Source organism: Lithobates pipiens, unplaced genomic scaffold, assembly GCF_037356315.1.
Source record: "Lithobates pipiens isolate NorthernLeopardFrog02 unplaced genomic scaffold, aLitPip1_a1.2 Scaffold_30, whole genome shotgun sequence".
NCBI lineage: Eukaryota > Metazoa > Chordata > Amphibia > Anura > Ranidae > Lithobates > Lithobates pipiens.
Genome location: NW_027507791.1, coordinates 96,952,484 through 96,977,704, shown reverse-complemented (window position 1 = coordinate 96,977,704; position 25,221 = coordinate 96,952,484). Strand labels below are relative to the sequence as shown.

Genomic DNA, 25,221 nt, shown 5'->3' with positions numbered 1-25,221 from the left:
TTCCTGTGGGACTGTTTTTGACAAGTCCTTTATTAAAAAAAACAAAAAAAACAATGTCCCTCTGTGTGGATCCATCGTCAATCACGGTGGACACCGACCCGGGGCATGCTGGGTCCATTACGCCACAAGGGTGGCCCTGCCCCTTCGTTTATTTAGCGTATGGGAGGTGGCGGGGCTGTCAAGCGGTGGGAGCCTTCTTTGGGTGAGGACCTTTTTTCAGGTCTTGTTAAAGGGGGCTTTCAGATTCCAATAAGTCAAATCCTGTACCCCCACAACCATCGGGCCCTCAAAGCACCCTTCCTATGTTGGGGGCATATTGCCTAGTATGGTTTGGGATGGGGAGGGGGGACAAGCGAGCAGCCTGCCAGGCTGCATGCTCAGATAAGGGTCTGACATGGATTTTGGGGGCCCCAACTTTCTTTTTTTTTTATTTGGCACGGGGTTCCCTCTTAAAATCCATACCAGACCCAAAGGACCTGGTATGGATTGGGGGGACCCCCATGCTCTTTTTCTTCCTTTTTTTATTGTTGGCAATTGTTTAGTGTACATTCAGCTGGCAATGGGGAGTCAACCGTTGTTAAAGAGGGACTGTACTGCGTAAAAAAATATTAAAAGCGAGCAGCTACAAATACTACAGCTGCTGACTTTTAATAAATGGACACTCACCTGTCCCGGGGTCCAGCGATGCCGGCAGCTGAGGCCGATCGATCGCTCGGCTCTCGGCTGCTGCCGCCACCATTTTAGGTGAGGGAATCAGGATGTGAAGCGAATCGGCTTCACTTCCCGGTTCCCTACTGCCTAGGAATTGTCCGCACTGTCTCTGAGACCCGTGTGTGTCCCAGCAGACAGCGCGGCAGGACAGGAAATGGCGTAGACTCCCACGGGAGTCTATGCCCGGAAGTGGGTGTAAATACCTGTCTTTGACAGGTATCTGCACCCCCCTCCCCCCTGAAAGGTGCCAATTGTGACACCAGAGGGGGGAGGGTTCCGATCAGCGGAAGTTCCACTTTAGGGTGGAACCTCGCTTTAAGGACGCGGCGGCCGGCTTCCCAGCCTGCTCCATAACAACCATCTATTCACTGGTTGTTGAGGACACTGGCAGCAACCCGCTCCTTAACAAAAACGCTGCCGCTCCTAAGCACTTTTAAAAATGCTCCTAAACACTGTAAAAATGCTGGCAAAAATGCTAACTGTTGGATTGGGGGTTTGGGGGGACCCCCGCACTTTTTTCCTCTCAATTTTTTACATTCAGCTGTCAGCGGGCTTCCCGACCTGCTCCCTAACAACCAGCTATGCACTCGTCATTAAAGAGGAACTACAGTCTGCTCACATAATTTGTAATAAAAACATCTTTGCCATTCTGAAGCTTCCCTCCAACCACTTTGTATATTATTTTATATATACTGTGATTCTGCATGCACCGCCGGCTCCTGAAGAGCACGCTCTATGTGTTTTTGAAATTTAACGTTACACCTAAACTGCAGTTTGGTTTGGGTATAATTATTCCAAATTTTTACCTCAGCATCAGTCTGACTGGATTATAGGGTGTTCGGCCTGGCCATAGGGGGCGCTGTCACTTCTGGCAGGCATGGAAACACAGTCTGGTTGGGTGCTTTAAGGTTATTTTCTCTCGGAGTCAGCCCAGTGGGAGGGTCACTCTTGCTGTACTTTCTGGGAGAGGGTACTTAAGATGCGAATGTCACGCGTTTCAGGGTTTCCGGTCCAGAAGTATGTTCTAACTCCATGGTCCTGGTCCTCCTGACCAGCCCCCAGGAGGCCTAAGGCCTGGGATGCAGATCCACCCGACTTTATGTCTCGGGGCTGGCTAGCCCGAGGCAAAGAAAATAAAGCAAGGATTCAGAGGTGGTCCGGTGCCGTCTCAGGTTGTGGAGAGGCCCAGCAACTTCGTAGTTATTCAGGGGAGGACTCTTCAGAAGAAGGCCATGCAAGGGTTGGCTTCTTAGCAAGAGCCTGGTAAAGCTGAAGGACCTAAGTGAATCTAATCTAATCTAATCTAATCTAATCACGAGTGTTCTACAAGTTTTCTAGTTTCCTACATGTGATACAACAAAGTCTGTGGCAGAGACTTATTCCTACATGTTCTACAACAAAGTCTGTGCCAGAGACTTATTCCTACATGTTCTACAACAAAGTCTGTGCCAGAGACTTATTCCTACATGTTCTACAACAAAGTCTGTGCCAGAGACTTATTCCTACATGTTCTACAACAGAGTCTGTGGCAGAGACTTCTTCCTGAAATGGCACCCTGTTGGCTGCTAGGCCTAGTAAGAGAAGGTCTATTCAACTAGGGTGAGGATCCAGCTGTGAATGGCTATTCTCTGGATTTTATACAAAGTAAGAAAGTTATTTTATTGCTGACTTTGACACTGAAGGCCCATACACACGATCAGACTTTTTGACAACAAACATGCAAATTAGCTGGTTTGGAGCAACATCCGACTGTGTGTATGCTCCATCGGACAAACTTTTTTGGTTTTCATCAGACTTTTGTTGGCTGTGCGAACGGACAAACTTTCTGGCAACAAAAGTCTGATAGAGCAAAGTCTGATCGTGTGTACAGAAAACCATAGGACTTTTGTACAAAGTACAAACAGGCATGCTCAGAACCAATGCAAACGATCAGACAACAATACAGAAGTTGACCAAAGGTGGCGGTAAAGAGCAGAAAAACCATGTGATTTGGTGAAAGTTGGCTGAAAAAGTCCTGCTGTGTGTATGCAATACAAGTTCAGGGCCGACGCCCTTTGTACAAAAATCCAAGGGAAAGTTTGTACAAAGTCCTATCGTGTGTATGAGGCTTAAGAGTACCTGGACTTTTCACCCAAACCCTCTGATCCTATGCTGAGAGACTGTTGTTTAACTACGTTTATTTTCACAAATAAAAATCCCTTTAAGCGGATCAGTTGTCAGTCTCTATCGTTTCTGGACAAGGGAAACCCCTAGATCAAGATCAAGGTGAAGAAGGTAACGGTAAGCCCAGTAAAACCAGCCGCTCCTTCAGGAGTCCGTGCTACACGTACTTGCCAAATATGCTGCAGAAATCTCCCTCCACTAAGTCTGGCTGCATCCATTTTAACTGTGGGCAGCTGAAGCTGCTGTCTGTTCACTTCCTGAATGTACACAGACACACATAGGCACACCTCTAGCTCTGCAGCATTCATTGGCCCTCTTATGACTCATAACCCCCTCCCTTCCTGGCAAACTTTGACGAGAGTGAGAGAGAGAGTTGTGCATGATGTCATAAGCCTAGGCTAATGACCAGACAAGAAACATGAAATGGTCTGTATAAGGTATTTACTGGGAGAAAAAAAAAAAGCTGGCAGCAGCCAGCTCCTTATTGAAAGTGCTACCGTTCCTAAACACTGCAAAAACACTAAATATCAGCATTTTTATCCAGTGTTTTTGGTGTCATTGGGAGACATTTTGTGTCTTTGGGAGACATTGCGCCCCTTTCATTGGTGCCAGTGAATGAAAATGGTGCCCCAAGGGCCGTATAAAAGTGAGAAAAGAGGCCGCATCTGGCCCCCGGCCCACAGTTTGGAGACCACTGGTCTAAACAAAACCTAAAAAGTGTCAAAGCACTAAAAGAGCAGCTGCTCTGTAAGACCTTGCCCTTGAAGTATTATCTGGAGAGTGATCCACATTCAGATCACCTTCAGAGGACATGTAACAGACAGTAAGGAGGCATTATATTGCCTCCTCATTGAGTGTTTTAACCCCTTAAACACGCACAAGTGCATCACAACTGCATGCTTTACACATGGTTTTGGAACATTTGCAAGGCGCCTGCATTCAGTTGACTAGGTCTCATGGGGCGGGAGATACAGCCTGCCAAATGCAAAGGTGGGGATAATTTTTTGCTTTGCATTGTGGCTGCAGCATAAAGCCTGATACGCACTAATGCCGTGTACACACAATGGGAATTTTGTTCGGACAAAGCTCTGATGGTTTTCCCGACAGTATTTCACTCAAGTTGTCTTGCATGCACACGGTCACACCAAATTCCGACCGTCAAGAACACGGTGACGTACAACACATATGACAGGACTAGAAAAAGGAAGTTCAATAGCCAGTTTCTGCACCGGAAACTGACCAGAAACTGACTGCATGGTGTGAACTAGAGCCATTGGAATACACTGAAAACACTGTGCATGCATTTCTAGTACAGAAAAAAAGCGAATGGAAAGGAACTGCATCTGGTGTGAACTGGCCCTTAAGGCTGGATTCACAACTATGCATTTTTTGTGCTTTTTGCATTTTGCAGATTTGTACTACAGAACGTGTTCCATAGGAAACCATGTTAAATGGACTGTAGTGCAAATCTGAAAAATGCAAAAAGCACTAAAAATGTATAGGTGTGAATCCAGCCTAAGGTTAAGGAAAAAAAGGGGGGGAAATGCACTGGACTGCATCAAAAAGGCACCAAAAAATGCATCAAAAACGCATCAAAAACGTGCATGCAAAAAAACATCTGGAGCGCAACAGGACTGCATTTTTATGGGGTGAACTGGCCCTACTAGTTTTGTTTTTCTTTTTGTTCTGAAAAAGCTGACAGCACCGGTCAGAGCCACTGTACTAACAATCCTACATTAGTACAGGTATCTAACCCACTGAGCTGTTGTGTTCTGACAGGGTAATGCCCCCCCCCTTCGCCAGAACACTCCGATCAGCGCTGATCGGCTGCTGGTTTTCCAGTATGTTCGTCCAACAGAAGCTGGCCTAATGGCCAGCTTCTGTCAGACCGGCTGCCATTTTATTGAACCAGCCGATGTGTCCCGACATTTGGCCCATGTGTACGGGGCTTTAGTGTGTGAAGATTCCTGGACTATTATTTGCGATTACACACATTAGTGAATAGAAAATCAAGTGTGGTCGACTAATATTAATGATTGATTGTACTTGTGGATTTTTTTTTTTTTTTAACACATGGGTGGATTGTATTTGTTTCCACGTTGTAACATTAGCTCGGCCTGTTTGCTTAGTGTTTTATAAGTGAAGAACCAGTCACTGTATAACTTTTACTTTTGTTTAGCATTAGCACTTGCAAGTGAATAATTTCTACTTCTATTTTGATGGGAAGAGTAAGGTACATGCACTAAGCATAAATATTATATACTACCTGATCTGTATGTAGTAAGTGCTGGCTTAGACAGACCATAGTCGGAAGTTTGAGTGTTTTTAAATCATTTTCATTGCTATTTGAGATGTGCAGATTTCTGACAGGTTTGCTTTAAGAGCAGAAAGCTAACATCTAGCATCCACACGAAACCAATGAAGCTGTTAGGTAGTTTTTACCTCAGAATACACTAAAACTGCTAAAAGTTTTGGTTAGCCTGGCTCTAAATCCCAGGCTAATACTAAACATATGCATGGCTTGAGATATGAGACAAGTGCGAAAAAATCCCCGTGCTACAAGATATTCTGCAGCTGACTTGTCACATTTGGATGCCTGCCACCCTCCTGTCTGCTCTCATAGGAGTCCACCATAAGGCCAATGCTGGCTAAAAGGAGGTGACTGGAAAAGGAAAGGCTTTTTGCACTACAGCTGCCAGTGATATGTTTTCTTCCTTTTGGTCTGTTACATTTGAACTCTAGGAATTATTTGTATTGTATACAGTACCTACATCGGTCCAGCTTTTTGCCTACACTAGCGTCAGCCCTCTGAAAAGTGATCTGGTGGATCACGTTTCAGAGCACATTCGAAAGACAGGGAGGAGGCCGCTCATTTGACAGACAGGGAGGAGGCCCCTCAAAGCTTGCACTACCGCACCTCATCTGAGTGTACTGCACTAGGCATGCCACTTTTTTTTTCGGGTTAAACCTGAACACTTTAGCAGCACACAGCAAATATATATATATATATATATATATATATATATATATATATATATATATATATATTATGGTCCAGAGCCCTCTGACCGATACGGATAAGGATGACAAACAAGGTTAACATAAACTCGCTTACTTGAAATGGACCTGAAAGTGTGCCCTGGTCTAACGTACGGTATACCAAAATAAGGGGGCATACCCTAGATAGAGAAGTGGGTGATAAATGAAATGAATATGAAATGGAGTGAAATGAGTACTCTCATGAGGAGTATAATGCTTGAGAAATGCCCTGAAAAAGGGGATGGGTGGGTGGGTATCGCGCACCGGAACCGACGAGGAAGATAGGCGAACGGGCTAGTTATATACCCCACCGGGCTCCTCCCATAATTCCAGGCCACCATACTGGCCTTTCTATTTATGGTCCAGAGCCCTCTGACCGATACGGATAAGGATGACAAACAAGGTTAACATAAACTCGCTTACTTGAAATGGACCTGAAAGTGTGCCCTGGTCTAACGTACGGTATACCAAAATAAGGGGGCAAAAACATACAGGTAGGGGTTGTATTTTATTGTTTCAAGTTTGTTACTGGGTGAGCTTGACAAAGGCCTGGGCCATCTCCACTTGCGGATTGGGTATGTAACGGGCGAAACAGGTGGATTTCCATCTACCCAACTTCTTGATGACATGGTCCGGGACCCCTTGGTGGGAGGCTGTTGAAGCTGCTCCGATACGAAATGAATGTCCGGAGTAGTGAGTAGGATTGAGGTGAAGGATACCCAGGAGTATCCTGACATGTTCCATAAACCGGGCAGCGTTCAGAGGTTTAGTGTGAAAAGGCAGAAGCGGGCCAGTTCCTGGTTGATCGGCCAGAAGGGTCAACAAGCGGGTGAGAATGGCGACCGGGCACCAGCGGTTGTTGGTCTTATAGAAGTGTATGTCCGTACCCGAGCCAAGCTGCTGCGTCTTGGAGACTGCTAAGTGTAAGACGAAATGGTCTTCGTATCTGACCAGGTGGTGCTTGCACAGCATGCGTGCTGTGGGGCTATTACAAGTAAACTCGCCTGGCCGTAAGAAGCCGTAGAAGGCCAGGTGTATGGCTGCTTGTAAGACGACACTAATGCGGAGACCGAAAGGTGAAGTGGCCAGGATATCTGACATGTTCCTAAAAACGTCTCCTGTGATAGGCAGCCGTTTGGTGCAGGCCATTGGCTGGCGCTTCTGAACGCCGCGCATAACAGCCCGAACGGCGTGGTAAGAAAATAAGGAGGGTTCGGTAGGGTCCTGGAGGGACGTGAAATGTTGTACCCCGGCCAGGTATAGCCGGATCGTATTAAAGGATAACGCCAACTCCGAGTGGCAGTAGGAAATGAAGGCCAGGACTTGGTTGACCTGGGACGTCTCTGTGCTGTGATACGTCATGAAGCGGTTAAAGGCCCTCCAGGCCGATTGATAAGCCTTGCGGGTATTGCGTGAGAGGGAGTGATCGATGAGTTGGGTTGCTGCTAGGAGGTGTGGGGCTAATCCAGGGTCAGTTGAGACCAGTCCGGGATAGCTGCTGATGTTGGTCCGGCTCCGGGCACCTGATCGAAAAATGAGACAAAGTTAAAGCGGGAGAGGGCGTCTGCTGCCTGATTGAATTTACCGGGGATAAAGGAACAATGGATGTTGAACTGAAATAATAACGAGAGCTGGACCAGTCGACGTAGGAAGGACATAATCTCTAGAGACTTGGACCTGCCTTTATTAATGATCTCCGCAGTGGCTAAATTATCTGTTGAAAAGGTCACCGTTTGACCCGACCAACTGCGGCCCCATGTGTGTGCTGCAGCTACGATGGGGTATAACTCAAACAGGGAGGACGTCTCGGCAAAGCCAGGAATTGCCAGTATCTGGGGAGGCCAGGGAGCTGCGAGCCAGAGGTGGCCAAAAATTGCCGCAAAGCCCGTGGAGGCCGCTGCGTCGGTCACCACCTGGGGTGAAAGGGAGGACACAGAGGGAATGAACAGGGACACGCCATTCCAAGACGATAGGAATTCCTCCCACATAGCAAGGTCTGCTATCGCCGCGGGATCCAGGCTGAGGACTTGCTCCGGGTCCTGTGAGAGGGACAGTAAGACCAATAGGCGTGACACAAATGCGCGACCCTGAGGGATGATGCGCATGGCGAAATTTAACATGCCGAGTAGGGACTGTAGCTGTCTCTTGGTGCAAGTTCTGGCACGGGTGAAGTCCCTCAGGACCGTCCTGATGCGGGCCAGTTTATCCGGGGGGAGGCTGGCCTGCATAGTGTTGGTGTCTAGGCTGACCCCGAGAAAGGTGATGGTCTGCGTTGGACCATCCACCTTGTGCTCGGCAATGGGGACGTTGAGGTTACTGAAGACCACCCTTAACTTATCCAGATCTCCTGGAGGTGAGCCGGGTGGCTCGATCAGCAGGAAGTCATCCAGATAGTGTATGACTCCCCGACACTGGGCTACGTGCAGCAAGATCCATGTGAGAGTCTGTGCGAAAGTGTCGAAGAGCCAGGGGCTGCTCTTGGACCCGAATGTTAGTTTGGTGGCAAAATAGTACAGCTCCCTCCATTTGATGCCATGCCAGCACCAGAGAGATGGATGGATGGGAAGGAGCTTGAAGGCGTCCGAGATGTCAGCCTTGGAGAGCCAGGTTCCTGTGCCTGTTTTGAGAATGGCCTGGATGGCCGTGTCTACGGATGCATACTTAAGGGAGAACTCCTCGGAGGGGATAAGGGAATTAAGACTGGGGACAGAAGAGGAATGAGGCGCTGACAAATCGTACACCAATCTGAGTTTATTAGAGAATTTGCCCTTGACAAGCCCAATAGGGCTGACTCTCCAGGTGTTGAATGGGGGCTGTGTGAAAGGGCCTATGATGAAGTCCCGGTCTAACTCTGACTGTAGTAGTTGGTCAATGGCTCGTTCATCCATAGCTGCTGACTGCAGGTTCTGGCATTCGTGCGTGAGGTGAGGGAGAGAGATAAGTCCAGTGTGAAAGCCTTTAGTGAAGCCCTGAACAAGGTAGACGGATAGTGAGGGGGTAGGATGATTGGTAAGGTAGACACTGAGCCACGAGACATTGACCCGGCTTAGTCAAGATTTCTTAATCTGTTTGACCTCACACATAAGCCTGGGATGAGCCCTATGACACTGCGTGCATACGTGGAGCAGCCTGCACTGACTAAAATTGCATGACCCGCTATTATAATTGTTGCAGATTGCTGCACCTCCCATGGTCTTGACCGGGCGCCCAAATTTATCCGTCTGCGGCAGGCGTGCCGGCGCCTGTGGGCCCTGAGCAGTACCTGAGGTAGAAGGACCGTCTGAGGGCGGGGCTGCCACTGAGCTAGCGCACCAAGTCGCGGTATGAGTAGCCGACTGGCAAATCGCACAGAGAGGAGACCTTAGCCCCGCGAAGTGGCGGCAGAATAGCTCGGTATCCATGACGCTCCAGTCAGTAGGCGTCTGGAATTGGAAGAGCCTGGCGGCCGCCTTAGCGGAGAAGGAGCGGTGGTAGTCGTAAAATGAAAAACCGCCGTATTTATAACCCAGGTCTACTATCACATGGAGGTAGCGATCCAGCTCCTCCCTCCTGCCGGGGGAGGCTGAGCAGATGATGTCCCTCATCATGCCGAAGGCCAAGGTAAACTCGGTGACAGAAAGCTTCCTGTCCAGCCTGGGGTCTTTGGTTTTGAGGACCACTGACACTGACATGTATAAGCCTTGTTCTCCGCAAGCTCGTGAATGGAGATGAGAAGAGAAGCCAGATTGACGTCCTTGCCCTCTAGGATGTCCTTCCTGATGCTAGCTGATACCAGATGAGAAGGGTACACAACTGATGTACACCCGGTGATACCTGCGAGAGGGTTAGTCACTGCCTGGGATGCTGGTACTGGAGGAGAAACTGGCGGGTGGGTCTCGAGGAGGGCCACCCGATTCTGGACCTCTGACATTGAGGTCGTCAGGGAAGATACCAAGGTATGTAGCTGCGAAATAGAAGAAGCGATAGAGCCCAGGGAGGCCTGCTGGGTACTAGCCTCAGCCGCGGCTGGGGGAGGAAAGAGGAGCCTGAAAAGGTCGGCCTTTCTGGCTGTTGCCGGAAAGGGTACACCTCTGCGCCTTAGCTCAGCTGTCAGCCTAGGAATGATCCATGCTCTGAGGGACCGTTGGCTGCCACTCTCTGAGACTAGAGACGGAGATAATGGGGCCGTGAGGTCCTCGCTGCCAGTCCGGGACATGGTGGCGTAATCCAGGCCTGGCGAGCCTATTAGTCCTCGGGTTCGGGTTTTCTCCTAAACGGAACCTATATGAGGGTGACATGGATTACAAGACTCGTTGGAGACTCCTGAAGAAAATACATGCTTTAACGAGAAGGATGCTTCCGCTCATGAGCGTTTCCTCCCAGATGACGTTTTTTTTTGTCTTACCTAAGGAGGCATCGTCCGACCGGGTGCAGGGTGGACCTACTGAAAACTCGACTGACCTGAGGAGATGAAGGTGAAGTTTGTTTGAGATTTCTATACCCGAACAGAGATGGCTAGCTAAATAGTGACTTCATGGAGGTGAGATTTAGAAATGAGATGAAATGAAATAAATGAAATGAAACAAACAAACAAATGAAATGTTGCTTTTTTGAATAACATGCTTATCATGACAGAGAAGTGATTTGGTCGCGTTGCAGATGCAACTGACACCAAACTGAACTCTGGAGCAAGTATGAAATTTCTGAAGCAATTTATAGTGAAATGAGGCTGATGAGCAAGGCCCCCGATATGACTATTCGTACCGGAGCGTGATAGGTGAGATGAAATGATACCCATGACAAAGACAAGAATCAGAGGATGAGCCCATGAATGAAACAAATGAATCCTGTCTTTGGAGCATGTACTGAAATGAGGCGTGACAGCTGGGCACACCGGAACAAATCGGTGCATCAATAAATGCAACAGGATTTGAATCGGAGCATAATAAGTGACAGAAAAGATATGCCATGACAGAGACAAGAATCAACGACTGGACTGATGGTTACAACAAAGAATCCGTCTCTGGAGCATGTACTGAAATGAGGCGTAACAGCTGGGCACACCAGAACGAATCGGTGCATCGATGAATGCGACAGGATTCGAATCGGAGCGTAATAAGTGACAGAAATGGTATGCCATGACAAAGACTAGAATCAGGGACTGTGCCTGAACCTGCGAGTGACTCAGTCTCTGGAGCATGTACAGAAATGAGGCCGAAAACTGGGGCACTTCGAAGCGAATCGGTGCATCGGGGATACGACAGGATTCGCACCGGAGCGCGGTAAGTGACCGAAATGATGAAATTATCTGAAATGATTAGAAATGATTGAAATGATTCGATCTGACATAAAAGAGATTGAAATGATTCGAAATGACATGAAATGATTGAAATAATTCGAATGGCATGAAATGATTGAAATGGCTTAATTACCGTATATACTCGAGTATAAGCCGAGATTTTCAGCCTCTTTTTTGAGGCTGAAAGTGCCCCCCTCGGCTTATACTCGAGTCATCGCTGTCTGCCCGCTCGATCAGCGTGTCGAGCAGACAGACAGCGGCCATTCTATTCAAAAGCCGCGCCTCCGGCTCCGCCTTCGCCTGTGATAGGCGGAACACTGAATTTCCCAGCAGCCTGTGTTCCGCCTATCACGGACATCGTATCATCCTCGTACTACGGACGAGGATGATACGACGTCAGTGATAGGCGGAACACAGGCTGCTGGGAAATTCAGTGTTCCGCCTATCACAGGCGAAGGAGGAGGCGCGGCTTTTGAATTTTACAATGGCCGCCGAAGAGGGCACGGGACGGAGGCAAGGCAAGGCAAGGCAAGGCACGGCACGGCACGGCACGGGATGGGACGGGACGGAGGCAAGGCAAGGCACGACACGACGGCAAGGCACGGCACGGCACGGGACGGCACGGGACGGAACGGAACGGAGGCAAGGAGGCAAGGCACGGGACGGAACGGAGGCAAGGAGGCAAGGCACGGGACGGAGGCTCGGGACAAAGGTAGGCTGGACACACACACACACACACACACACACACACACACACACACACACACACACACGGATACACACACACACAGGGATGGGTGGATGGATGGAGACACACACAGGGATGGGTGGATGGATGGAGACACACACAGGGATGGATGGATGGATGGAGACACACACACACAGGGATGGATGGATGGATGGATGGAGACACACACACACAGGGATGGATGGATGGATGGACACACACACACACAGGGATGGATGGACGGACACACAGGGATGGACGGACACACAGGGATGGACGGACACACAGGGATGGACGGACACACACACAGGGATGGACAGGCATGTCTCACCCTCGGCTTATACACGAGTCAATAAGTTTGCCAGTTTTTTTGGGGGTCTCGGCTTATATTCGGGTCGGCCTATACTCGAGTATATACGGTATATGAAATGATTCGAATTTGGAACGATCTGACCGGTTTACGATTTGAAACGACATGAAATTTGAAATGGTCCGGACTGCTTGATTTAACGTAACGAGCAGTCGGCTGTGATTTCAAAATGATTCAATCGATTCGAATATTGAGAAATGATTGGGGAGTCGTTCGGCTAGAAATGACGTGCCTACGAAATGAAGTGCCTGATGTGGCACGATCGACATGTCCCGAAAAGGTAATAACGACTTTCCTTCGAAAGAAAAGGGGTAGTGACATGAGGTAACGAGTACGAGTGACACGATTTAAAACGTTCGTGAAATGAAAAGTGAGAGGTTCGTGAGTTCAGGATATCGCGTTTAAGTGACATTGTAACACATGAAATGAAAAATGGGTGCCGAAGCCCTACCTGCGACAGCCGGCCCAGATGCGTTCTACGACAACGGCAATTTCTTTGAGTATTGCGACACTCGGACGGGAAAAAACACACGAACGCTGACGAAGACAAGATGACTGACAACACGGATACGATCAGGACTAACACGGGAACTCACGAACACAACTCACTACGTTTGGTCTCGAAAATAGTCGGCCCTTGATCTCTGACGTATCAGATATCGCGCACCGGAACTGACGAGGAAGATAGGCGAACGGGCTAGTTATATACCCCACCGGGCTCCTCCCATAATTCCAGGCCACCATACTGGCGAGCAGCGCCACGCCCCGTCATTGTGCCGAGGGGAAGTGATGTCACCAGCCCAGACACTGAAGGAGGCAGACTATGAGGAACCCCCTAGCAACAGGCATTTAGAGGTGAGGTTTTTTTTAGGAATTTTAATGATTTTTAATTTTTTTTTCTGTGGAACACCACTTTCAGTGGCGGTATCTATACCTCTTGGGTGTATAGGGACCAAATGATCAGGATTGTATCTCTGAATAATTAAAAAAAATTGCAATCAACTTAACACATCAGATGACCTGCGAGTAACATTGTCAGTAAATGTGCCTCCATTTCATGTCTTGACTGCACAACAACAACATAAATACCACTGTTAGTTTGTGTATTTGTGATTTACCATTTTTGATACCTAAATATAACAATCGGTTCCAACTAATTTTCTATTCAGAATCATTTGTAAAAACCAAGCTTTTAACATCTTTTGAAGTCATCTTGGTACAGTACTCATAGCAGGACTGGTGATGAGTTTGAAAAGATGGAGAAGCAGGTATGGGGATATATTGGACTGTCCATTGGGGGTTTTAAGCAAAAAAAAAGATTAAGAACACCAGGTGGTAAAAGCTAAATTAAAGTGTTACTAAAGGCAGAATTGTTATAATTTACCTGCTCTGTGCAGCGGTTTTGCACAGAGCAGCCCCAACCTTTTCTTCTCAGCCCCCCCCCCCCCACCCGCCAATGCTCCTGACCCCTCACTCTTTCCAAGTGCCCCCATACCAAGCAGTTTATTATGGGTGCACCTGAGCAGGCTCGCTCCTGAGTCCCGCTGCTCTGTGTTCATTCATGGAGCGCAGCTTGGCTCATTTCATCTATCCTGGTTCTTGTTACCTTGGGAACATGATGTGAGATATTGGGGAACAGAAAAACTGTAGCCCTTATGCTAATCCTAACCCTTTGTTATCAACATATCGTAGTAGTGTGTGTCTGTGCTAACATGACAGTCACATGAATTTGTTGTTAAGCAAAGAGTTAGCGTAAGGCAGGGATATGCAATTAGCGGACCTCCAGCTGTTGCAGAACTATAAGTCCCATGAGGCATAGCAAGCCTCTGACAGCCACAAGCATGACACCCAGGGGCAGAGGCATGATGGGACTTGTAGTTTTGCAACAGCCGGAGGTCCGCTAATTGCATATGCCTGGTGTAAGGTATAGGGCTGACTTTGTTTAGCAACAAAACTGCTGATCACCATGTGAGTGCTGATCATGTAATCAGTGTATATGTATCATATCCAGGCAGCATAGCTCCCAACTGTCAATCATTTGGAGGGACTGTCCCACTATTGTAACCAAATCTCTCTGTCCGTCTTTCCTCTTCAGTTGCATCTCTTTTTGGTCTAATGAATTGCTTAATTACTAAAAGTGTTAAAGTGATATTAAAGCTTCTGGATTGAGATGGGACTCAGGTAAGTATGGGGGGGGGGGGGGGTTACCTTAAGGCATAAAATCCATTACGAAAACCATCTTAAGGCTTTAGTACCACTTTAAAGCACACTAAACCTTTCATCCAATCTCTATAATAGTGCACCTGGTGCTTTGAAAAACCAGCATCAAGGAAAAGTAGTTGTGAAGTGAAGTAATGAGTTTAATCAATCATTTTTTGTAATTTCGTTCTTTATGAGTCATGGAAATGAAGACCTTGCAGGGTGCATCATTTGCCTAATTACATTGAGATAAAAGGGGTGTACTCACTTTTGAGAGATACTGTATATACAGTATGCAGTTGTCTAATATTTTAGATTGTCATAGATTTATGTGTCTAGCCAATGTCCATTCACAGCTTTTGAATTCATTTTTTATTTTAGCTAAATAGAAATTTCCCCTTATTTATTTTGATTGGAATGTAAAATTTTCCTTAATGTAAAGGATTAACCCCTTAGGTTCCACAGTGAGTATAACAAAAATACTTCACTGCATATACAGACTGATTTTACTGTTGTGGGTTTAATAACACTTTAACTGCTTGCCGCCTGTCCACCGACAACTGACAGCGGGGCGGGACGGGGCAGTATGGCTCTCGTTCTGGGATGCCGCCATATGACGGCATCCCAGAATGGCCACTCTCGCGGGCCTGCCCTGTTGCTAAGACATGGCTTGGCTGCGATCATATGAAAGCGCCATATGATGCGCCGTCATATGACGGTAGACGGTAGCCGCACCGCCCGCCGTCATTTGACGATAGATGGGCGGCAAGCAGTTAAAGTGTTATTGAACCCGCAACAGTAAAATCAGTATGTATATGCAGTAAAGCATGCTTGTTATACTCACTGTGGAACCTAAGGGGTTAATCCTCCACATTGTGTAAAAATGCTGTTTGATCCTGTCTTCTCTGATCATCTTCTTCTTCCAAAGTCCCCAAACTATCTACTGATAGAACAGAGCCCTAGAAGGCACATTCTCCGTTTAGTGTGTATTGCAAGAGAGGTTTTATCTTTCTCTTGGGAGGGTGCATGTGATCAGCACAGGGCCAATCAGCACTGTCCAGACAGTCAGGGTTCATGCAGCCTCATAGGACAGTCAGAGGAGAATGAAAACTCCTCCCACAAGCTTTAACTAGTGCTCGGCCGGACACTGATAGAAGTCATAAGACTGCTATATACTGCTGATGAGAAAAGATATTTGGCAGTTTATATTTACTAAAATAATTGCATTTCCATGTTCTGTGTACTGTGGGAGACCAGATATAGTGAATGTAGGGTCATGGGTTTAGTAACACTTTAAGTCTAATGCTCAGTAGTAAATGTGTTTGTCTTTAAACAGGTATACTCATCTTTTTAGCTATTTCTATGTATTATGCATTTCTGTATCCTGTACTTGCATTGCTCATATTTTAAATTTCTTGTGCAGGAAATATGCGAAAATCCTCAGTTTATCATCGGTGGGGCAAACAGAACAGATATTTGTCAAGGAGATTTAGGTAAGACTGGCATATTTACTTTACATTCTGTATATTTTAAATGTATTTCTTTACACCATTTTTTAATCTTATTAATGTTTTTAGGCAACCCCAAAAAAATACCAATGAATTTTAGCTTCTAGAGCCTAGTAGGCCTCTGCTTTGCACGCTGCTGAGAGTTTAACAATGACAGCACCCTTACAGGAGGGGGGAGCAGAAAAATACCCACAATACCAATTTACTAACTGCTGTAAAGAAGACATGTCACCTCTTTGCATTTCCAACATGTATGATACCATTTTGTGGATTTTATTACTTATGATGCAGGTGACATCTGCTACAGTGACCACAATAGCATTGGTGGTATTAACCCCCCCCCCCCCCCCAACATTGGTGCTCAGTAGCAATGCTATATTAACTCCCTCTTCCCCCAGTGGTTAGTGACTGTGTTTTTTTAATATACACTATACCCTTCCCAATGCTTTGGTGGTTAGTGTGCAGTGTTTTTAACCCCAACCCCCCACCTTCACCCCCCGTGTGGGATTGGTGGTCATTGCGTTTTGGGTTTTTTCCACACCCCCTGGTGTTTTTTTTTTACCACTCTTCTCACATTGGTGATTAGTGTTTTTAACCCCTTTACACCCTGTATTGGTAAATAGTGCTAAAATTTATAACCTGCTTCAACCCCTCAACTTGTGTAGGAAAGTTGATGTCGCGCTATTCTTACTCTAATTGTAGGTAGGGGGCTGTTACACCTTCTACTCTATTTAGTAATGTGTAAATGACTCTCAAAATGTATATATTCGGATATATGATATCCTCTAAGTGGTTCTGTATGATTAAAATTCTTTATAGTGTAGGTATTTTATAGAAAAAAAACTATAAAATAAGGTGCCCAAAAAAGGACTAGATTATTGAAATATGTCTTTAAATGACATCAATATTATGTAAAAAAAATGCCACACGCTTAAAAGATAAGTGCAACTACATCAATATACTAAACAGAACTAAAAATCTGATTGCATCATGTGTTGCCTAGTGATGGCTGGTATTATAAACAGTCGTAATAACAGTGTTAAATATGGTAAGATATAAAAAAAGATATACAAAAATATTTATTTATTTTTGGCAAAATAAATATAAAGGGCAAAGTGACAAAATGTAAACACTCTACAGGGGTCCTTTTTTAATATTTTTGTAAAAAAATAAATATTTTTGACAAAAAAATAAATATTTTTGACAAAAAAATAAATATTTTTGACAAAAAAAAAATATTTTTGACAAAAAAAAAAATATTTTTGACAAAAAAAAAAAATATTTTGACAAAAAAAAAATATATTTTTGACAAAAAAAAAATATTTTTGTATATCCTTTTTTATATCTTACCATATTTAACACTGTTATTACGACTGTTTATAATACCAGCCATCACTAGGCAATACATGATGCAATCAGATAGTTTTTAGTTCTGTTTAGTATATTGATGTAGTTGCACTTATCTTTTAAGCGTGTGGCATTTAATTTTTTTACATAATATTGATGTCATTTAAAGACATATAGTTCACCAGGTGAAAAGTTATATGCATATAATAGTTGCCTCTGTAGTGCGTTTATTTATTTTATATTATTCATATATATATATATTTTTTTTTTTTGAGGTAACATCCAACACTAACACACTCCCGGGAGTTCTATACACACCCAACATTACTGGGTGGTAGCACCTTTGTAAGTGTGTTTACAGTTTTTTAGAGTGCAATTTCAATAATCTAGTCCTTTTTTGGGCACCTTATTTTATAGTTTTTTCTATAAAATACCTACACTATAAAGAATTTTAATCATACAGAACCACTTAGAGGATATCATATATCCGAATATAAACGTTTTGAGAGTCATTTACACATTACTAAATAGAGTAGAAGGTGTAACAGCCCCCTACCTACAATTAGAGTAAGAATAGCGTGACATCAACTTTCCTACATATTTTCCCTAGTGGACACGGCTTGGTCCATATCGGTGTATGCAGCTATTCATATAAAAAACCCTTATTAGGAGCAGTGCAGGAATAACTATTTACTATTAACCCCTCAACTTGTGATCAGTGTTATGCTGGTTATACACTATACGAAAAATCAGCCCATTTTCGAAAAGGAATATTCAGCCATGAGAGCAAACGATACTGCCATCATGTAATGATCAGTAAATCGTTCAGTGGGCATAAATTAATCCACTTTTTTTTTACATAAATTTTACTTTTTTTTACATATGCCTAGTGCAAACAGTTCAGACGGGAAACAAATTAACCTTTCAATTTTTCGCTCGGTCGGCAGAACATTTCCAAACTTGTCCTTCGTTTTTTCAGCTCAAAAACGTCCCAATAGTTTTTGAATTTGTGCCCACTAACTGGCTGAAAAAACGAAGAGACCGAATTTCTGGCCTATTTTTCATATAGCGTATGGCCAGCATTAGTATCTAAACCCCCCATCCAACTGGTGATCAGTGATTTTTTTTTTATGCCCCACACTGGTGATCCCATCACATTGGTGATCAGTTCTATGTTTAACTCCTCCACCCTACCCCACCCCCAAATAGGGGTCAGTGTCAGTGTATTTTTAAGCCCCTCCCTCCCTGGTGGTGCTCCGTGGTAGTGTTTTTAAGCCCCTCCAATTGGTGCTCAGTGAAAGCCCCTCAAGTGATGGTCAATGGCAGTATTTTTTCTAAGCCCCCCCCCCCCCAGTGATGGTCAGTGGCAGAGTTTTGTTACGCCTCCCCCCCAGTGATGGTCAGCGGCAGGTTTGTTACGCCATCCCCTAGTGGTGGTCAGCAGCAGGTTTGTTACGCCTCCCCCTAGTGATGGTAAGTGGCAGGTTTGTTACGCCTCCCCCCTAGTAATGGTCAGCGGCAGGTTTGTTACGCCTCCCCCCAGTGATGGTCAGCGGCAGTTTTGTTACACCTCCCCCCTAGTGATGGTCAGCGGCAGTTTTCTTATGCCTCCCCCCTAGTGATGGTCAGCGGCAGTTTTGTAATGCCTCCCCCCTAGTGAGGGTCATCAGCAGAGTTGTGCTCCCCCCAGGAAAGGTCATCGGCAGAGTTGTGCTCCCCCCAGGAAAGGTCAGTGGCAGAATTATGCTCCTCCCAGTGATGGTCAGTGGCAAAGTTGTGCTCCCCCCTAGTAATGGTCAGTGGCAGAGTTGTGCTCCCCCTAGTAATGGTCAGTGGCAGAGTTGTGCTCCCCCAGTGATGGTCAGTGGCAGAGTTGTGCTCCCCCAGTGATGGTCAGTGGCAGAGTTGTGCTCCCCTCAGTGATGGTCAGTGGCAAAGTTGTGCTCCCCCAAGTGATGGTCAGTGGTAGAGTTGTGCTCCCCCCAAGTGATGGTCAGTGGCAGAGTTGTGCTCCCCAAAGTGATGTTCAGTGGCAGAGTTATGCTCCCCCAAGTGATGGTCAGTGGCAGAGTTGTGCTCCCCCCAAGTGATGGTCAGTGGCAGAGTTGTGCTCCCCCAAGTGATGGTCAGTGGCAGAGTTGTACTCCCCCCAAGTGATGGTCAGTGGCAGAGTTGTGCTCCCCCAAGTGATGGTCAGTGGCAGAGGTGTGCTCCCCTCAGTGATGGTCAGTGGCAAAGTTGTGCTCCCCCAAGTGATGGTCAGTGGTAGAGTTGTGCTCCCCCCAAGTGATGGTCAGTGGCAGAGTTGTGCTCCCCCAAGTGATGTTCAGTGGCAGAGTTATGCTCCCCCAAGTGATGGTCAGTGGCAGAGTTGTGCTCCCCCCAAGTGATGGTCAGTGGCAGAGTTGTGCTCCCCCAAGTGATGGTCAGTGGCAGAGTTGTGCTCCCCCCAAGTGATGGTCAATGGCAGAGTTGTGCTCCCCCAAGTGATGGTCAGTGGCAGAGGTGTGCTCCCCCCAAGTGATGGTTGTGGCAGAGGTGTGCTCCCCCCAAGTGATGGTCAGTGGCAGAGGTGTGCCCCCCCAAGTGATGGTTAGTGGCAGAGGTGTGCTCCCCCAAGTGATGGTCAGTGGCAGAGGTGTGCTCCCCCCAGTGATGGTCAATGGCAGAGATGTGCTCCCCCAGTGATGGTCAGTGGCAGAGTTGTGCTCCCCCCAGTGATGGTCAGTGGCAGAGTTTTGCTTGCCCCAGTATTGGACAGTGACTGTGTTTTTTTTTTTTCTAAGCTTAGCTAAAATGGAAAACATAAAAATCAGCACAAGGGGCATAGCATACACTTAGAATGAGGTGTTCCTTGTTGGGCTTGCAGAAGCTTACTTTGATAGAACTCACTTAAAGGCTACTTTCACACTGAGGTGCTTTACAGGCGCTACAGCCTGTATAGCGCCTGTAAAGTGCCTCTCCTGTGTCTCAGACTTTGACGCTGGAGTGGTGCGCTTGCAGGACGGTCAAAAAAGTTCTGCAAGCCGCATCTTTGCAGCGCTATAGGAGTGGTGTATTCACTGCTCCTAAAGCGCCCCTTCTCATTGAAAACAATGGGGCAGCGCTGCAAACCGTCAGCAAACTGCTGGCAAAGCAGCACTTTGCGAGCGGTTTTAACCCTTTTTTGGTCACTAGCGGGGGTTAAAACTGCCAGGCTAGTGGCAGAATAGTGCCACTTTACCGGCGCCCACCCGCCCCATTGTGAAAGTAGCCTAACAATTTAGATTTGATTTAGAGACACATAGGAAAAGAAACCCAGTTGCAATAAAAAAGAAAACAAATTAGCTGCAACTGTGACTTCTATACACTAAGGAGCACTAAACTTTCATCTATCATAGGATAAGGTGCAAGCTGTATGGGATACATGTGGCCAGCATTGTAAGTCTTTTCTTATCCTGATATCAGATGGTTGGAAAGCCTGTTACTCGGGATGACTGAGCGGCTTTATTTATTGAGCTGTCAGGATGCAGAGAATGTGTGCGATGGCAGGCTTCCCTGCTGGCAGGGATATCTATTTGCAGTGACTGGACACCTGTAACCTGCCATGCCTCATATTACAGATTATGAGTGACAACCTGGACAGACACAGCACGATCGTGTTTAACGTAATGTGAAAATATGTTAACCAAGACAGTGTCCTTCAGTCCACAACACACACCAATGTCATCTTAATTGGTGGAAGTTGGGTATGTGCTGCTCTCGAATGATACACTCAAGGTTTAAACAAGAAACTGTTGGTCTATACAGGATAAAGGAAGCGCGCGCAGTCATCTAACCATTCTTATTTTTACCCGTAGGTGACTGCTGGTTTTTGGCTGCCATTGCTTGTCTAACCCTTAATGAAAAGTTACTTTTCCGTGTCATACCTCCAGAACAAAACTTCACTGAAAACTATGCTGGGATATTTCATTTTCAGGTAATTAAAAACAATGCTATTTTTTTTTATATGAGCCTCAAAATTTGTATGTTAAAATAAAATCAGTAAATATAATACATAATTATCAATGGTGACTGGATGCCATCAGCAATGAGTTGGCACCTGGTTGTCACACATCAAACCACACATGAAATCATTGTTCCAATCACAGAAGACATCTGCTCCATAGAATAAAATTGCAGAATAACACGGAAGCCCAGAGCTCAAAGTGTAGCTAAACCCAAAAGCAAAAACTTTAGCTTTAAATTAGCTTACCCACCCTTTACAGTTGTATGTTGGATTACGGGCATAATTTGTTCCAGAAGAATACTTGTAATCCAAAGCACTCGTATATAAAAGTGAGTTTCACATAGGAAATAATAGAAACTCAAATAATACATTCCAGTGGCACTGCTAGGGTATGCAGTACCGCATGTAACCAGAGGTGGGGGGTGCCAGAGACATTTCGAAACACTCAGAGCCGCTCGGATGCACTCGGAAACAGGGTGTTTCCAAGCGGATCCGAACAGCTCCGATTGTAACTGGCGCCCCCGGACCTCTGACCAAATGCAGTACTGCACACCCCAGAGGCTTGAATCCTGCTAGTTTTGTGAGACAACACCTGCCAACTGAGTCAGGATTGAAAAAAAATAATAGCTCGTATTGCAAAACTCTTGTAAACCGCGTTACTCGCAATCCGAGCTATTACTGTATTCACCTTCTTTCTTATGGCTTCTTTTCCTTTATTTTCATGTTGTGATCTTGCCAGTAAGTCTGTTTTTTTTAGCTTTTCTTAACAGGCCAAGCAAAAGTGGCTGTTTGAGGTTTGGGACAAATCATTTAACACTGACGGGGTGCTTACAATGGTCAGCTAATAGTTTGTTTAAAACCTTCATTCCAACAGGAATAAATGGAAAATTGTTTTAGATGCTTTACTTTTACCTTCCTGGTGCCAATCAATGGCAGCATACCCGCCTACTTCTACCCACAGGAGCCAAGCAAAACCATAAGGTGTTCACATCTACAACAGTCTGTTTCCTGTACCAAGCCTAGAGCAAACTGGGTGGATTTATTATTCTACCATGTATTGCCAGGAAAGGAAAGCAATTTTCAGTTTTCCTGGTGCCAACAGGGCAGCATACATGTGGTAGGCCAATAACTAACTACAAGGATGGGAAGCAGGCCTGGACTAGCCATAGGGCAGACCAGGCGTTTGGAAGTGAGAGGGAATCCTTGTAAATTAAGGGAATTCCTTGGGGACCCCCCAGGTCACCAGAACTAGTGTCCCCATTGGAAGATTTCCGCTCTATTTCTTTTCTGTGGACAAACCAAACTTTTGGATTTTCTTTTACTTTCACTTTTAATGATAATGGTAAACAAGACAAATAGAGAGGTTTTATCTCCCTAACGGGGGGGGGGGGGGGGGGGACAGACAGCAATAAAAACTGACAGATGTTCTAATCCCCCTGCAATCTATCCAGAACTAAAAAATAAGTTTTGTCTTTAGTTATACTTTAAAGTATTGTAAGTATATCTATGTGTTGTTTGTTTTCTTGTAGTTTTGGCGCTATGGAGACTGGATTGATGTGATAATTGATGACTGCCTGCCAACATTTAACAATCAGTTAGTATTTACCAAGTCTTCTCAGCGGAATGAGTTCTGGAGTGCACTACTGGAAAAAGCTTATGCAAAGTGAGTACCTTAAAAGAGAAGTATGTTTTTTTTTTTTTTAATAAACAAACAGTTATACTTACCTAGATGGATACAGCATAGATCCGGTGCTGCATCTTTCCCCCTCTGCTTCTAAGAATGAGAACTGAGCAATCAAAGACCACTGATCGCTCAGTTCTCAGTCTTCAGTGAGCAGAGAGCCTCTGCTTTCCCCTGCAGCCCTCACTGGAGTGCTGGGCTGGTGAAGGGGCAGGAGAGGCTGTGCTCAGCGGCTCGCTGAGAGGCTGAGCTGGTCTCCTTTCCAGGCATCTGGGTGGATCTCGATTGTAAATGATGTAACAAGGGTGCGGGTCCATCCGATGGATGGATGGATGAAAAACAGATAAACGGAATGCTCATGTGAAAGGACCCTAAACCATAAATACATTTAAAAAAAGACAAAGCCAATATACCTGTACATGTTATTTGAGCAGTCAAATGTAACTAAAGAATTATTTCAGTAGCTTGCCACTTTGTTTCATGTCTATTTCCAGCATCTCTCTATCCAAGTAAAGTGTTGCGCATACCAGAAAAAACAAACTGATACTGTAAAACAAATAACCTCAACTGATCCGTGATGAAAATATATTAAATCAATTCACACTCAGTGCATTAAAATAGTTCAATAAAAGTAAAGTGTAAGTGTGCTAAAAATGCAAAGTGCTCTTCAGTGCAGGTAGCTTCAGTGCAACTACATATAAACAAATGATGCACTTCCACCCGATCGTGACACCTCCGTGCTCCCAGTATTCTCACCTTAATGAGTAATCAAATACACATTTGATTACATATAGAAATCCTCCTCCATCTATGTTCACCCACTTGTAGTCCTTTTCAGTTGGTTTGGATATCCTCTAGTGTTGGTCCTTTTAAGACTCCCTCACATACACTTATTCATATGTTAGGGTAAAAACAAAGTGTGAATTGATTGCATTTGATGATTTGATATATTTTTATCATGGATCATTTGAGGTCATTTGTTTTACAGTATCAGTTTGTTTTTTCTGGTATTCGCAACACTTATTGAAATGTATTATTTCATTACTGGTGGGCACACAATACAGTGTTTGCAGCAACCACACTTGGCAATTATGCAGGTGTATCTCATAAAATTTAAATATCATTAAAAAGTTCAGTTATTTCAGTAATTCAATTCAAAAAGTGAAACTTATCTATTTTATAAAGATGTGTTACACACAGAGTGATATATTTTAAGTATTTCTTTCTTTTAATTTTGAAGATTATGTCTTCCAGCTAGCGACAACAACCCAAAATTCAATCTCAGAAAATTAGAATATTACATAAGACCAATAAAAAAAAAAGGATTTTTAATATAGAAATGTTGGCTCACTGAAAAGTATGTCCATGTACAGTATAGTATGCACTCCACACTTGGTTGGGGCTCCTTTTGCACGAATTACTGCATTAATGTGGTGTGGTATGTAGGCGATCATCCTGTGGCACTGCTGAGGTGTTATGGAAGCCCACGTTTCTTTGGTAGCGGCCTTTAGCTCATCTGCATTGTTGGGTCTGGGGTCTCTCATCTTCCTGTTGACAATACCCCACAGATTCTCTGTGGGATTTAGGTCAGACGAGTTTTCTGCCCAATAAAGCACAGTGATATCATGATCATTAAACCAGGTATTGGCACTTTTAGCAGAGTGGGCAGATGCCAAGTCCTGTTGGAAAATGAAATCAGCATCTCCATAAAGCTGGTCAGCAGAGAGAAGTATGAAGTGCTCTAGAATTTCCTGGTAGAGGGCTGCACTGACTTTGGACTTGATAAAACACAGTGGACCATCACCAGCAGATGTCATGGCTCCCTAAATCATCACTGACTGAGAAAACTTCACACTGGACCTCAGGCAACTTGGATTTTGTGGCTCTCCACTCTTCCTCCAGACTCTGGGACCTTGATTTCCAAATGAAATGCAAACTTTTCCACAGTCAATGATGATTTGGGTAGCCAAGTCATCTGCTGGTTTTCATCCACTGTGTTTTATCAAGTCCAAAGTCAGCGCAACCCTCTAACAGGAAATTCTAGAGCACTTCATGCTTCCCTCTGCTGACCAGCTTTATGGAGATAATTTTCCAGAAGGCCTTGGCACCTCCCATACTGCCAAAAGTACCAATACCTGGTTTCATGATCATGGTATCGCTGTACTTGATTGGCCAGCAAACTCGACTGACCTAAACCCCATAAAGAATCT

General features: G+C 45.3%; 1 protein-coding gene across 9 annotated transcripts in view; it reads left to right on the top strand.

Moving 5' to 3' along the window:
* CAPN3 (calpain 3) overlaps positions 1–25,221 on the top strand; it is a 263,927-nt gene that overhangs the window by 127,602 nt on the left and 111,104 nt on the right. For all 9 annotated transcript variants that reach the window (XM_077464668.1, XM_077464666.1, XM_077464663.1 and 6 more), the window contains exons 2-4: positions 15,911–15,980; positions 21,182–21,300; positions 22,860–22,993. In XM_077464668.1, the coding sequence (XP_077320794.1) occupies positions 15,911–15,980; positions 21,182–21,300; positions 22,860–22,993 (323 nt within the window). The remainder of the gene's footprint in view (positions 1–15,910; positions 15,981–21,181; positions 21,301–22,859; positions 22,994–25,221) is intronic.